Below are 14076 nucleotides of genomic sequence, written 5' to 3'. Positions count from 1 at the left end.
AGGATTTCGGGTAACATGCAATTGCAAGGGATTCTAAACGCACCGTTTTTGTTGGGGAGGGTTTGGGGAGAACGACGTCGTTTCGCATCTTTCTTTTTTTTTTTGGTGGAGCGAGCGAACGACGTCGTTCTCAGTCGCAATTAAAAAATTCACATTTTAACGGAGTTTTGTCCAGCTCAACCGCCATGTGAGATTTCCATCATAGTTGGCACGCGCAAGATAACTGCATGACTAAAACATCAGATGGAATGAAAATTGAGGGACGAAAACAATGGCAAAAAACTTTGAGGGACCAAAACCATGGTAATAGAATCTTTCAGGATCAAAACCACATTTTTCTCTTTTCTTTACTGAATCTCCTTGTGGGGATTTACGCGATTAAGGTTATTGTAAACTGATCCGGGAAATTGGAAACCGAACATGACTAGCAGTTTTCCCAACTATGCCGAAATGCTCTTGAGAGGCACATAACATAAAGTGAACTTACGCAGGGTCTAAACATCGGAACATGAGACGAAGGAATGGAATAAGGAAACTTCGCTTCGCGATTAGCAGTTTATTTATCCTGGCCCGGAGACGATTAGCAGTTTATCTATCCTGCGCCGGAGACCCCTGCAGAGGATACACATCCTTCTACTTTCTCCCGAGCTCAAACTTTAAGCAGCTGATGCACATCCGAAAGAGTTGCATAAACCGGAAAAGAGCATACGAATAGGAAAACATTTGTGGAGTGTTGATGAAGATGATATAACGTAGGCTCTGCATTTTCATAGTAAAAATGAAGAAATATACATTTAATACAATCGATCGATAAATATCTCCAGATCCGAAAAAAATGAATAAGTGTTCTCCCTCCAGCACCAACCGCCCAGTGAAACAAACATGGATTTACATTGGCTGAGCAAGACTGGCAAATAAATCGAGTAGGACAATGTCAAGAAACTGCAGCAGCATTCTATGAAGCCTATGATCCTAAAAGAGACGATTTGAACAACTTGAAATTCTTCCTTTTGTCTATTTTTGCCTTGTTGCATCTCTCTTCTTTAAATGCGACTCCTCCGAAAATCCCATGAACTCCTCCCAGCCTCTTCCTTCCAGTTATGCAAAATATGATCAGTCAGTTCGAAAGGATTGGAAGAAACCAAGACATCACTGATGTCATCCTGAGCACTGCACCTTCGGTGTATGCTGCATTATAACTTATCCTGCAGATTCAGAAGATACAAGCAAATTAGTATATTAAATTAGTATATTTAATGTCTGCGACCAACCCCATCCTTCCAATGGAGTTTCAGTTAGTCATAGCAACTAATCTAGTCTCCAGTCAGTAATCTGTTGAATTTCCCTCTAATCGGTTTTGGTCAATTAATGCAGTTCCAACTAATGCAGTTCCAACTAGTCATAGCAACTAATCGGTTTAAGTCTGTCGAAGCCTTAATCGTAAACCAGATGGTTACGAACTGAACCACGTGGATTATTTTTGGTTAACATAAAAAATTATAACAGATTCCAAAGCACCCCAAAGTTTTCTGCTAATGAACAGGATAGAGTAGTACCATCAAGGACCTTTAGCGGCAAAAGCCGATTAAAATAAAGAGCTGAAGCTTTCAACAGGATCAGATTCTTCAAGCATGGAAGCAGCCTGGAAGCAGTCTGCTGCATCAGCCACACGACCATCCTCCTTATGGACCACGCCCAAGTAGTACCAAGCATTTCTGTTGGTGGGCTCTAACCTCAGAGCATCAGCAAGTAAGCCTCTTGCAACAGGCAATGCTGAGGGCCCCATCTTGTACAGAACCGCTCCAATCAAGATCTTACAGGGCACATAAGACGGTTCTAGCAAGAGAGCATTGATGTAGGAAGCAAGAGCTTCAGCAATCTGTCCCCGTCTCTCGTGCATCATACCTAATACAAGTACCAAGGAAAAATGAGACAGTTTCCTAAATTTTCTCTTTTAGCATGAATTTGAACACCGCAGCATCAACAGGGTTCTGAAACTTGCCTTCTGTGTGCAGTGCTTCGGCAGAGAATGCTTTCGATTCTCTAGCTTTCGACAGGCATATCTCAGCATCCTTCCAATAAGAGAGGCTAGAATATAAATTTGCAAGACCGTGCCAGACTTCGAACTCATTATCTTTGTCATCCTCTGCCTGTCAAGGAAAGATGACATATAAGAGAATGCAGCACTAGCAACATTCTCGGGATAGCGCATAAAAGACACGATCATTTCTTATCAAATCTCTTTTCAACCAAGAATAAATAATTTTCTCCTAGTGATTTTGATCACATCATAACTCTGGATCACGTAATTTTCCTTTCTCATGATCTTAACCATATCATTAATCTTCATCCTATGACTCTATCTTGATTGTGCTGGACCGATAGACAGTCCAAGCACTTTCCAGGACCTAAGTTAAACCTGGCTTAGACAGATTTTATAAAAACAGGTCAAACTAACAAAAGCATGTATTTAATGTGTCAACTAACCTGGGAAGCATTCCGCGTCAACCCAAAAGACTTCCTCTGGGCTTGAACCAAAGCAAGGAGGTATCGGTAAGTCTCAATAGCATCCAGTGGCGATGACTGGGAGATCTTCAGCTTTGCTTTTAATCGAAGCAAAGGCCCTTGTTCCCATTTCGCTGTCTCATCTAAAGCAGCATCGGTGACCACTTCAGCCTCTGAAAATTGCTGTTGAGCAGATAAAACCAAAGCAAGTAGTCTCCAGCCCTTCAGTATGGATCCCCCAGTTGCATCAATGAATCTCTTGGCAAATCGCAAGGCGGTATTCAAATTTCGATGTTCGGCATACTGGACTCCAAGCTCAAAAATTAGGTCTGAATTGTTTGGCTCCAGGGCCAATGCAGCATCTAACGATTTCAGTGCCTCAGATTGAAGTTGAGACCTCTCGAAATCAGAAGAAGCCACTTTGGCCTGCTTTCCGAGACAAAGACCCAATACCCGAAGACCCATGCCCTTCAAATGCTCATCCTTTCCCTGCGCAGCATCAATTGCCCTCTTTGCATAACCCACACCCTCAGAAGCAAGAAGGTTGTCCTGAGAGCAGATTTTAGCTGCCAATAGTAATGCCATAAGATCATCTGGCCGCTCATGTTTGTGTAAGGATTTCCTCAACAGATATAATGCAACTTTATTCTGTCCAACTGCACTATAACAAAGAGCCAAAGTATTCCAGCGATCAATTCGATGATACACTCCGGGCATGATTTCTTCAAACTGCTTAGCTAGAACAGAAGTCTGGCCACATAGAGAAAGTGCAAATGTGAGATGCTCCATAACTGAGGGATCCCACTTAAGGATACCGAGGCAAAATTTCCTCATTAAAATCATCAGAAGTAGAATGGCCTCTTCTAAATTATTTCTTGGGATGTAAGAACCATCGGCTTGAACAGCTAAACTCGGCGGCCCAGCCTCCACTCCACTGTACAGCAAAAACACAGCAAATCCTTTCTGAATCCTCGCACAGCACTCATTGTCAAGATTCCACTGACTAAGAAGGGCGCGTCTGTAAGAAGCCATTGCTTCGGGATAGCAACCAGCCTGCTTCCAAAGCTCTGGGAGCAGCTCCACAGCATGACTAACTGTCTCCTGCAACTTGTTGTCGACCTGTGCATCTGGTATTCCCAAATAAAATATCCTCTCCACAGCATCAAGCACACTTTTACATTCATTGGCAGCCTCTGAAAAGAACGAGGAATATGTAATAAATGAGACTAAAAGAAAATAAAAGCATGTGTTCTAGAAATAGGGATGGGTGTATAATATATACCACTCAATCGCCCAAGCTTTTGAAGAGACTTCGCTTTCAAGTATATGGCTTCAAGCACCAAGCTAGCAGCATGCTGTGAAACTGCATGAATTGATTCCGTTCGCGACCGGCTTTTCTTAGCAGGCTGTTTTTCTGTGACAGCAGGCTGTAGTCTCTGTATAGCAGCTTGAAGATCAATGCCCTCAAAAACACGAAGAGCACCCTCTACATTTCCTCTTTGGTATTCCAACCTTCCAAGAAGAGCTCTTGCTTCCTACAAGTTTCAGAAAATAGTCATGAAATCAACTTGACATATGCGTGCAGTAACTGAAGTGTTTACTGGCAGATTTTAAGCAATCCTCAAGCTTGCTAAGTTTGCAAAAACATCACTCAACATTCCTTCAGGAACTGACCTCAAAATTAAGCGAGAGCCCTTCTCGTAATGAAGATTCTGCTTCTTGAATATTTCCCTCATCGAGTTTTGCTTCTACTTCTGTAGTATTCATACACAGCCCATTGGCGTGGACTTCGCGCACAGTTGAATCATCCCCAGATCCGGTAAACTCTGTCGACTGGCTCTGTGCCATCTGTTATGTTAGCAATACTCACACATTTCACTTCTTCTGTTTCCCTATGGTCCTAGCAATCACAACTGTGCCGCAGCTCCCCTGCTGCTTATCCTAAAAACCTACATTAGACGAGGAAAAGGATCAGACCTTCTGCACTAATTGTCTGCAGTTCTTGCCCCTTATTATCCACAAAAATCTCAAATTTCATGTTAAAAATTTCAGCTGCATCCGGCCCGGAGTATGCATGTGCAAGCTTACATCAATGCTGTGATCCAATAAAGGATAGGTTTTCAATATACAACAGCACGAATCATATCAATATGTACAGTTCGCAATTGACAGAGGACGAGGAAAGTTTTTGCCGTTGACTCACGAAAAAAGCAACTTTAGGACAGAACCCGACATTTTCATCATCATGAGGAACTCAAATGGCAATGATTGTCAAAGGTAACCTTAAAGTAAACAATTCGACTCTTTTTCACAAAGTCAGAGCTCCAACAGAACATTATATAAGCAGTCAAGTCCCAAACATTATCCTCAGAGAAAACAAAAACACGACAAAGCAAAAGCAATTGAAGCTCATTTCCTGTACTTGTCCCCCCCAAAAAAAGGGGGGACAGCCAGCAAACATCAATTCCCACGATCACGAAACATAGAATACACATCAAAATGGCGAAACCTTCAGATCCATCGACCTGAATAAGAGAGAACAAAAGGGAATCACGATCCTCCCAGGAGGAAAAAGACCAAAACTTTCAGACGGAAAGTCAAAGGGAAACAAAAAAAGAATCCGATCTCAACACCTGAAAAGCCTACTCCGGCAATCGGAGCAGAGAATCAATCAAAGGGACGAGAAAATGTGAGAAAAGTTTCATCCTTGCGGTCAATTTCTGGAGTTTCTCTGACCTTGAGACTCATATTGGGTGTGAGGAAACAGGGGCGAACGAATTGCCGCTGATCAAGGAGGATCGCCGTTGGGCGGCGGCGTTAGGGCTGGTTGGAGCTGGCCGGCGGTAGCGGGCGGAGGATCAAATCATGTCATCCCAATGTCGAGACAAAGGAGAGAGGTTCCCTCTGCAGATTTCGCGAGAGAGAGAGAGAGAGAGAGAGAGATCTGTAATCGATCGGGACGAAGAGCTTTGTAATAAAAATAGTTTTTTTTTGTCTAAAAGAAAATTATATTTTTGAAAAAGGAAATTCTAATTCTTCTCCTCTAATTAAATGTTTGTTTTGCAATGGCAGGCTTGTCAGCAAGCTCAGGGGGGGACGACAGGAATTTTAATTAGGTGCACCAAATCTTAATTAAGCACTATGGGATTCCACTCTTCCCCAATTGGGAATGATATGTGATGAATCACATAAATTTGCCCTAAATGATCTCGCCAGATTCATCTTTGGTAGTGATAAATCTTCTGATAATTCTATTTTACAATGTGATATGAAATATATATATATATATATATCACATAAAATTGCTCCAATTTTTAGTTCTTCATTGATTTCGCTAAATTCATCTTCTAGAAAGATAACTTTACAACGATATGAAAAAAACATTGATTCGGCTTGCACTAAGGGAATATATTCTTTCTTTCTTTCTTTCTTTCTTTTTTTCCCTCTGCCGCATTAGTTTGTAGAAATTCTCTCCAAGAATATTATTGAGTTGAAAAAACTATCTTAATAGTAGAATATTAACTGAACTAATTAATGATTTAGATAGTAAACAAAAGATTATGGTACTCGTTCATGATAAGTATGCAACGTCAATTTGCTCATCTTGCTACGAAAATAGTTCAATCTTTATATAAAATATACGTGTTATAATTTTTTAATTCATATGACGAGACATTAGCTCTTATGCCCTAATAATCGGGTCGAGAGGGGCTCTTTAATGATGGTAGGAATGACTTGAGTTTTGAGGTTTTTTTTTTTTGCGCACCTTAATATTCGAAAATTTAAAGGATCTTAATTAATTCAACTCGCACTAGGTCGATTTATTATGAGGTAAAATCCTTCTAACATGAATTTTGTTTATTCACAATATTCGAACTCAATACTTTATTTAAGGAGCACAAACGTCGCACAATTTAAACCAACTTCCCTCGGTGAGTTTTGAGCCTTTTTTAGCTCTAGAGGTAAATTATTGTCCTTTGTGTTTTTATGTAAGTAATTCTTGTCCTCCTTAATACATAAATTCTCACCCTCGATATTATTGCAAGATTAATTGGACATTATTCAGGGAAAAAAAAGAAGAAGATGGACATTGAATCCGTATATGGATCTGTGAAATACTCATTCCTTGATCGGATGCTATGTTCTGGAACGAAATATTTATTTTATAGATAACAAAATGATAAATCTTTTTTTATCTATTTAATGGGAACAAAATGGTAACTTCGCCAAGGTAAAGTAAAACTATGTGTTGATTGCATTAGGGTCACGGCCCTTCCTTGTAACTGAAAAAAGAAAAGACCTTGTGCTCAATTCTTCCGATCAAATGTTATCAACTATAACCCTCGTTGCTTCCTCGGTCGCCGACCTCTTCAATCGAGCGACAGCCTTTTCGACCTGGGCAAGTTTGTGGTCATGAGTTCGAGATATCACGTAAGCCAAACAGACAAAAATTACGTGAAATTTGTAGGAAGGGACATAGTTACCTCGGTGCTCCAATTTGTTCTTGCAGTTAATATGATCAGGGTCAGAGTTTGTAAACCCACTCCAATAATCATACCCCACCAGACCCCCTGCAGATAAAAGAACCGGCCCATCGTGTTTGGATGAAATTATCGAGTAGTTTCAATGGATTTCATCGCCTATCAACTTAAGTTCTAGGAATTCCAGAAATTACCGCCACGCCGAGGCTCGTCTTGAAGCCCAGAACGCATCCTATGGGGAGGCCAATGATGTAGTATGTAGTGAGGTTAACATAGGCCACCAGCGCTTGCCACCCGCTCCCTATCGCAACACCTGAGAGTTCAATCCCGATCCCGAGCCTCGTTAATGCAACATTCCTGATAAGTTCTCTAGTCGAACTATATGTGAACTAAAAATTTCACAGTGGAAGTTTCAATAAAATGAGATACCAGAGAGGATCGGCTGAATGCCGTTAAGGAAGACGGAAATGGCAAGCAGAGGAGTCAAGTCCGAGACCGCTGAAATGACTTCGGCATCGGACGTGAAGAGCTTGCTCAGCCCGACCCGGAATATGAGGATGATCGCACTGAATACTATACTGATGAGGATGCTGGTTCCATTCACTACGATGACTGAGAACTTGGTTACCTTAGGGTGCCCCGCCCCGAGTTCATTACTTACTCGAACGCTGCAACCAGGATTAAGTAACCAAAAACTTATCAATAACGCGACTGGAAAATGAGTAGTTCATGATGATATGGCATTGGGTTTCGAGTCGATAATTCACCTGGCAGCGGCGCTTAGCCCTAGCATGAAGTTCATGTCAAAATTCCAGTAGTTCATGCTGCAAAATGTATCAACATTAGCAAAACCGAACTAGGATCAGGTATGTACTTATAGGAGAAAACCAGAGTTTTTGGTCCATCGATGTACCAAATGGAAATGGAGTCTAGAGAAATCGTTGGGTTCGGGAGGAGACCCGAGATGAGCACGAGTCCTTGGCTGTACCAAATCTCCAGACTGTAAATTAAACACATTAGGATTCAAATTATCTGTTGACGTGTGATTTATATGAGTCGGTCCAAATGAATTAAATGCAGACCAGAGCATGACAGCAGAGGCAACGGTGAGCTTGAAATAGGGCCAGATCCCCTTGAAGGCCTGCATTGAGAGCCCGGTCCATGTCTCCCTGCACGACGGGCTGAACACGATGTAAAGCCAATTCAGCACGACAAGGAGCCACCACGAGAAGCTCAGCGTGAGCGCTGCCCCGATGAGCCCATAACTCAGCACGTAGACCACGAGGTACGTGAGGAGGATGTGGAGGACAAACACGCCGGCGGACATGTAGGCCAGCGGGTTAACGATGTTCTGGGCTTGGAGGAACCGCTGCAATGGGCACGAGATAGCGAACGCATAGAGCTGGGGGATGAGGCCCCAGGCGAAGATCTGGCCCTGCTCGGCTATGCTGTGGGACTGGCCTATCGCCCTGAGGGCCGGACCTGAGAATCCGTAAAGGAAGGTCAGGAGGAAGGCCGCCCCCACATGGAGGACTATGGCCCGTTGGCATATTATGCCCATCGCCGCCAGTTTGCGCGCCCCGTACGCCTGCCCGCACACCGTCTGCACTGCACTCGCCATCCCTATCTGTTTTCAACGACGGCAAAACAATGTAAGGTCACAAATCAAATTAGGTGCACGAATTGGTACATTCAGTCACAAATCCAACATCCAGTGAGGCACATCGACGCGAGCATAATGGGACCGATGAAGACTCACAACGGTTGAATCAGACAAACATCGTATCACATTTATATATAGAGCATACCATGACTCCGTAAGCCAGACCCTGAATGCCCACACTGGCGATGGAGGCCCCCGCGAGCTCCAAGGCGCCCAGGTGTCCCGTAAACATGAGGGTCACGAAGGTTAGCATGTAATTGCACAACGACACAATGATGGACGACCCCGAGAGGAGCCAAAGCAGCCTCGACTCCCAGGCAACGAGCTGGGGCCACCACCTCGCCGGCACTTTCCCCTTCTCCAGGAACTCCTCGATCACCACCGATGACAAGTCAGAGACCCGGCTGTGCGAATCCAGCCCGAGCAGCAGAGGGCGTTGCACCTCTGAGCCCATGATCATCAACTTTCTTTCGCAAGGCAACCGGTAATTCGACCGAGGGCTATTTGTTGCACTTGGTGGAAGTAGCGGCAGGGGTTTATGGACTATGCTATGTTAGTCATATGAAGTTGGACAGAACCGAAGGGAATAATTCGAAGATATAAAGTGATCTGCATAAGACTAAATTGCGTTGGTAAAGAGAGAGACCAAACGGTTAACGCACGAGGGTGGAGGGTAGATGAAGCTAACACCCCACCATACACTAACACAAAAACACATAGATTGAGGTGCAATTAATTATTTATGTTTTTTTTTTTTTCATTTCCTACTACATGTTGACTAATGTTGCAATTACTTGGCATTTTCTCTTCTTAGCTTACTTCTATTTATATGGCACGAGTTTGATACTTTTAAAAAAAAGTTTATTATTAAACCTTTTTTTTTTATAGAAATTTGTAGATGAAAGTTTAGTACGTCACCTCTCTAAGGCGATTTAGCCAATGATATATTAAAAATTCAATTAACTAAAATTATGTTGCTTATACAGTTGTTTTATTGGGTGACTTATACTCCTATGTGAAAGTACATGTGTTTCCTAAGCGGAGCAATTCTTGGGTCCAATGACTAAATATTCAGCGGTAGCCTCCGCAGAAAACGTTATTATCCAAATACGAAAATATTTCGTACAAAATATCAGTCAATTGATTCGTATATATAGTCGACTGATTGTTTTGTGCGAAATATTATTGTTCTTATACGAAATGTTATTTTCATGATACAAAAATATTTCGTATGAAACGTTGCGACTGAACATTTTTAGTCATTGGATCCAAGAATTTCCTCCGCAAAGCGTGAGCAAAATCTACTGGTCCTATCATATTTGCCTGATTGAACCGGTTGGAATTTATTCTAAATTCTGCACCCTTGATGAGATTTTTCCTCGTGAACAAGCAGCAATATGAACCGTCCAGATCATTACCCCAAATACTAATTAATGACCCCTGTCAAACATGGAATTGATTAGGCGGCTGGATATTCGGTATCAAAAACTCTTTAAATTTGACCAATATAAATTAGTTTAAGCATTTCAACGCTTATTCTGTTTAAACAAGATTTCGGATTCGAGTTCTTATAAATATAGAAAATTCATGCTGAGAGAATTTTACCTTTTAGTGGGCCGATCCAGCTCGACTACAATAATCGGGGTTCGATTGAATTTTCGAATACCGATTTGCACCGAAAAAAACTCTTTAAATTGAAAAGTAACTTCAATTATTTGGTTTATTAGGTCTTGACTTTTGATGTACTTCTCCCATCAGATTTCAAAGTAGTAAGGTCTAATTCAAAATTTTCATCTAATTGAGCATGCGTGGCATATTATTCCATAGTTGCGGGATGACAATATACTGACTCCATTAAAGATTCTCCTTTTACGTGGAAGGAGACCGTATCAATAATTATGATCTTACGTATGGACAATTTTTTAATGTCTTGTTCATTCTTAAATGCGACGACTCATTTTGTAGTGGTAGTGTTAGGCCAGCTATTTAATATACTTCATAGTTCTTAGGGGTGTAATGATGTATTACTATTTAAGTGTTCTGTTGACACTCGATTTTCAAAATTTTGAGAAATAAGAATCTCCAAGTCTAAAAAATAGCCCGATTGATGTGAAAGTTATAAATGAAAGTCCGGTCCACATTTGACTTGAAAGCCATGGATAAAGCTTGATGTGGTCCCAAATGAACAAATTAAGACAACTCCAGTTCAGTTCATCCTAATTGTATTTGTGCTACTACGTCTAAATTCATACTATTTTCTTCGATACTGATTTCTCTTCACTTTCATCGTTTCAACTTGCGATTGATTGAGTTGCCTCTACTAACACGCTCGTGGGTATTCTGTTTGAATTGCAAGATATCTCGAGCACATTTACTGAAAATTATCCGATTAAGCAAAAATAGTTTTCGTATTTATTTTACCCCGAAATCCAAACCCAAAAAAAAAAAAAGAATGAGATTAGGGGGATATAAAACCGATTTACAATTTCGATTTTTGATAAAATCGTTATAAGGGGAGGAATAAAGGAAAAAAAAAAAAAAAAAGAGATCTCACTTTATACACACAGTAATAGAAGCCTATGAGTTCAAGCAAGCCTGGCACCTCAGCTACTTCCGGCGAGGATAGTTATGCCGGTCAAAGCGCCGGGGTTCGGTGGTACGACCATTCACTGCTCCAAACCCTCTATTTTTTTTTTGTTCACCCAAAAAGAAGAAGAAGGGGAAAAAAAAAAAAAGCCTATGGATCAATTCTTCATTCTTATACACGCTCACAAAAAGAAATTCCAAAACTGAAACATTCGAAATTCAAATTCTCCATCTTTTCTTGCTTCAGATGTTATTGACTATGCGTAAAGTGGCTTCTTCGTTTGCCGATCTCTTCAATCGAGCCGCTGCTTTTTCGACCTGGACAAAACATGAGAAATGTATGCGCGTTAGCTCCGAGATTAACAATATATGTCGTGCTAGACCAGTAGGTACCAGTCACTTGAAAGCTCGGGAAATACTTTGTTACCTCGGCGTCCCAATTTGTTCTGGCAGTTAATATAACGAGAGTTGCTGTTTGTAGCAATACTCCGACGATCATACCCCACCAGATCCCCTGCATATGCTCTCATTGCGTCAGAGACAACTTATTGGGTGCATTCAGAATAAGCATTCGACATCTCGATGATAAGTATTTATTACCGCCGCACCGAGGCTGGTTTTGAAGCCGAGGACGCATCCTATGGGGAGGCCGATGACATAGTAGGTAGTGAGGTTAATGTAGGCCACCACCGCCTGCCACCCGCTCCCGATTGCCACACCTAAGATCCCGAAAGGAGAAAGATTTTAGAACTGAGCGATTTAATTCAAATTGAGAGCTTCGTTGACGCCACATATCCATGATACCTGAGAGAATTGGCTGAATGCCGTTCAGGAAAATAGAGATCGCGAGCAGAGGAGTTAAATCCACAACTGCTTCAATGACTTCAGAGTCGGTCGTGAAGAGCTTGCTCAGCCCGAGCCGGAATATAAGGATGATCGAGCTGAAGACCACACTGATGATGATGCTTGTCCCATTGACTACCAGGACCGAGAACTTGGCAACTTTCGGGTGCCCTGCGCCCAGCTCGTTGCTCACTCGAACACTACAATCAATTAACCCGGAATTTAACATGTCAAAAGATCATCTGGCAATGATTCAGGATTGTGTTTGATGTCGATGATCAACCTGGCAGCTGCGCTTAGCCCGAGCATGAATTGCATGTCCCAGTTCAGGTAGTTCATGCTGAAAAAAATGTACCAACATTAGTGAAACCGAGCTATGATCACGTAATTTAGGAGGAAAAGGTTCAGAACTTTGGCCCATTTCACGTACCAAATGGAGATGGAGTCTAGTGAAATCGTCGGATTCGAGAGGAGTCCCGAAATGAGCACGAGTCCTTGGTTGTACCATATCTCCAAACTGTACATTAGATATACAATGTTATAAATTATATGAATTGGTCCAATTGTGAGCGTTAGTAATGAAATAAATGCAGACCAGAGCATGATAGCAGAGGCAACAGTGAGCTTGAAATAAGGCCAGATCCCCCTGAAGGCCTGCATCGAGAGCCCAGTCCACGTCTCCTTGCACGACGGGCTGAGTACGATGTAGAGCCCGTTCAGCACTACGAGGAGCCACCATGAAAAGCTCAGCATGAGAGCGGCCCCGATGAGGCCGTAGTTCAGCACGTAGACCACGACATACGTGAGGAGGATGTGGACGAGGAACACGCCCACGGACATGTAGGCCAGTGGGTTGACAATGTTCTGTGCCTGGAGGAAGCGCTGCGCCGGGCATGAGATGGCGAATGCGTAGAGCTGGGGTATGAGTCCCCGGGCAAAGATCTCACCCTGCTCGGCTATGCTCTCAGACTGGCCTATCGCCTTGAGGGCAGGGCCAGAGAACCAGTAAAGGAAGGTCAGCAAGAAGGCTGCCCCGACGTGTAAGACTATGGCCCGCTGGCATATTATGCCCATCGCCGATAACTTTCGCGCCCCGTACGCCTGCCCGCACACAGTTTGCACTGCACTAGCCATCCCCAACTGTTTTCCGGAAGAATAACGACTATTTGAGAACAACGTACTTGAAACTAAAGCTGGTACTGGTTCGATTTGGTTTTGGATCGAGTAGGGACTGGGAGGCGCAGTCGACCCGACTGCTTTTCGTTTTAGAGCAATCTGAATGTCAGGCAATGAGCAAGCCCTCTAATGACAATGTTGAAATCGTATGGCGACCAAAATTGGACATTAATTTCGTTTAAATCGAACTTAGCATGCGAGAATCGAGTGAGGTTAAACTCAATGACAAGGATACATCATTTCATATTGGACATACCATGATTCCATAAGCAAGACCTTGAATTCCCACACTGGCGATGGAGGCCCCTGCAAGCTCCAAGGCGCCCAAGTGCCCCGTAAACATGAGGGTCACGAAGCTTAGCATGTAGTTGAATATCGAGACGATGATGGACGACCCGGAGAGGAGCCAGAGCAGCCTCGACTCCCAGGCCACAAGCCGGGGCCACCACCTCGCCGCCACAGGCCGCTGCTCCAGGAAATCCTCGATTGCCACCGACGACAGGTCGGGGATCCGGCTGTGCGAGTCGAGCCCAAGCAGCAGAGGCTGGTACTCCTCCACTGAGCCCATGATGCTGCTGGTCACTCCTTCTTGCCGGCAAACGACTAATTCGACCCGGCTGGGGGACTCTTGTCACGTTCAGTGGGGGGCAGTAAGGTTTATGGACGGACAATTTACGAGAAACATGAAAGGGACGGGACGAATTTGGATTTTAGTAAGTCAACTAACGTTCAATTGGGAGGGAAGGAGAGGTCGACCGGTTCATGCACGTGTGGCACAGGAGAAGCAGCTGAAGCTACTCCACAAACCACCCCCATGTCTTA

The 14076-nt window shown here is 43.0% G+C and overlaps 3 protein-coding genes across 4 annotated transcripts; all 3 read right to left on the bottom strand.

Moving 5' to 3' along the window:
• Positions 1–737: 737 nt before the first annotated feature.
• LOC116204866 (protein NPG1) lies at positions 738–5508 on the bottom strand. Its single transcript, XM_031537213.1, has 7 exons — positions 5242–5508; positions 4180–4454; positions 3788–4040; positions 2488–3698; positions 2003–2150; positions 1557–1905; positions 738–1205 (listed from the first exon to the last, which is right to left on the bottom strand). The coding sequence occupies exons 2-6, from the start codon at positions 4351–4353 to the stop codon at positions 1586–1588; spliced, it is 2106 nt and encodes a 701-aa protein (XP_031393073.1). The 5' UTR covers positions 4354–4454; positions 5242–5508; the 3' UTR covers positions 738–1205; positions 1557–1585.
• Positions 5509–6595: 1087 nt separating this feature from the next.
• On the bottom strand, positions 6596–9235 carry LOC116202278 (protein DETOXIFICATION 41-like). The gene is made up of 8 exons (XM_031533778.1): positions 8795–9235; positions 8069–8613; positions 7900–7986; positions 7754–7810; positions 7416–7654; positions 7181–7299; positions 6990–7076; positions 6596–6900 (listed from the first exon to the last, which is right to left on the bottom strand). Exons 1-8 carry the CDS (start codon positions 9107–9109, stop codon positions 6826–6828), a joined length of 1524 nt encoding a protein of 507 aa, XP_031389638.1. The 5' UTR covers positions 9110–9235; the 3' UTR covers positions 6596–6825.
• Positions 9236–11116: 1881 nt separating this feature from the next.
• LOC116206086 (protein DETOXIFICATION 41-like) lies at positions 11117–13909 on the bottom strand. 2 transcript variants are annotated; one of them, XM_031538843.1, is made up of 8 exons: positions 13511–13909; positions 12674–13218; positions 12509–12595; positions 12362–12418; positions 12040–12278; positions 11836–11954; positions 11663–11749; positions 11117–11553 (listed from the first exon to the last, which is right to left on the bottom strand). In XM_031538843.1, exons 1-8 carry the CDS (start codon positions 13820–13822, stop codon positions 11479–11481), a joined length of 1521 nt encoding a protein of 506 aa, XP_031394703.1. In that variant the 5' UTR covers positions 13823–13909; the 3' UTR covers positions 11117–11478. The 2 variants fall into 2 exon arrangements, with proteins under 2 accessions (XP_031394703.1, XP_031394704.1); XM_031538844.1 differs by having other exon boundaries at positions 11844–11954.
• Between the last annotated feature and the right edge of the window lie 167 nt (positions 13910–14076).

The sequence above is a fragment of the Punica granatum genome, chromosome 4 (genome assembly GCF_007655135.1).
Source record: "Punica granatum isolate Tunisia-2019 chromosome 4, ASM765513v2, whole genome shotgun sequence".
In the NCBI taxonomy this organism is placed as follows: domain Eukaryota; kingdom Viridiplantae; phylum Streptophyta; class Magnoliopsida; order Myrtales; family Lythraceae; genus Punica; species Punica granatum.
The sequence above is the reverse complement of the archived record's forward strand: the minus strand, read 5'-3'. Positions and strand labels throughout refer to the sequence as shown.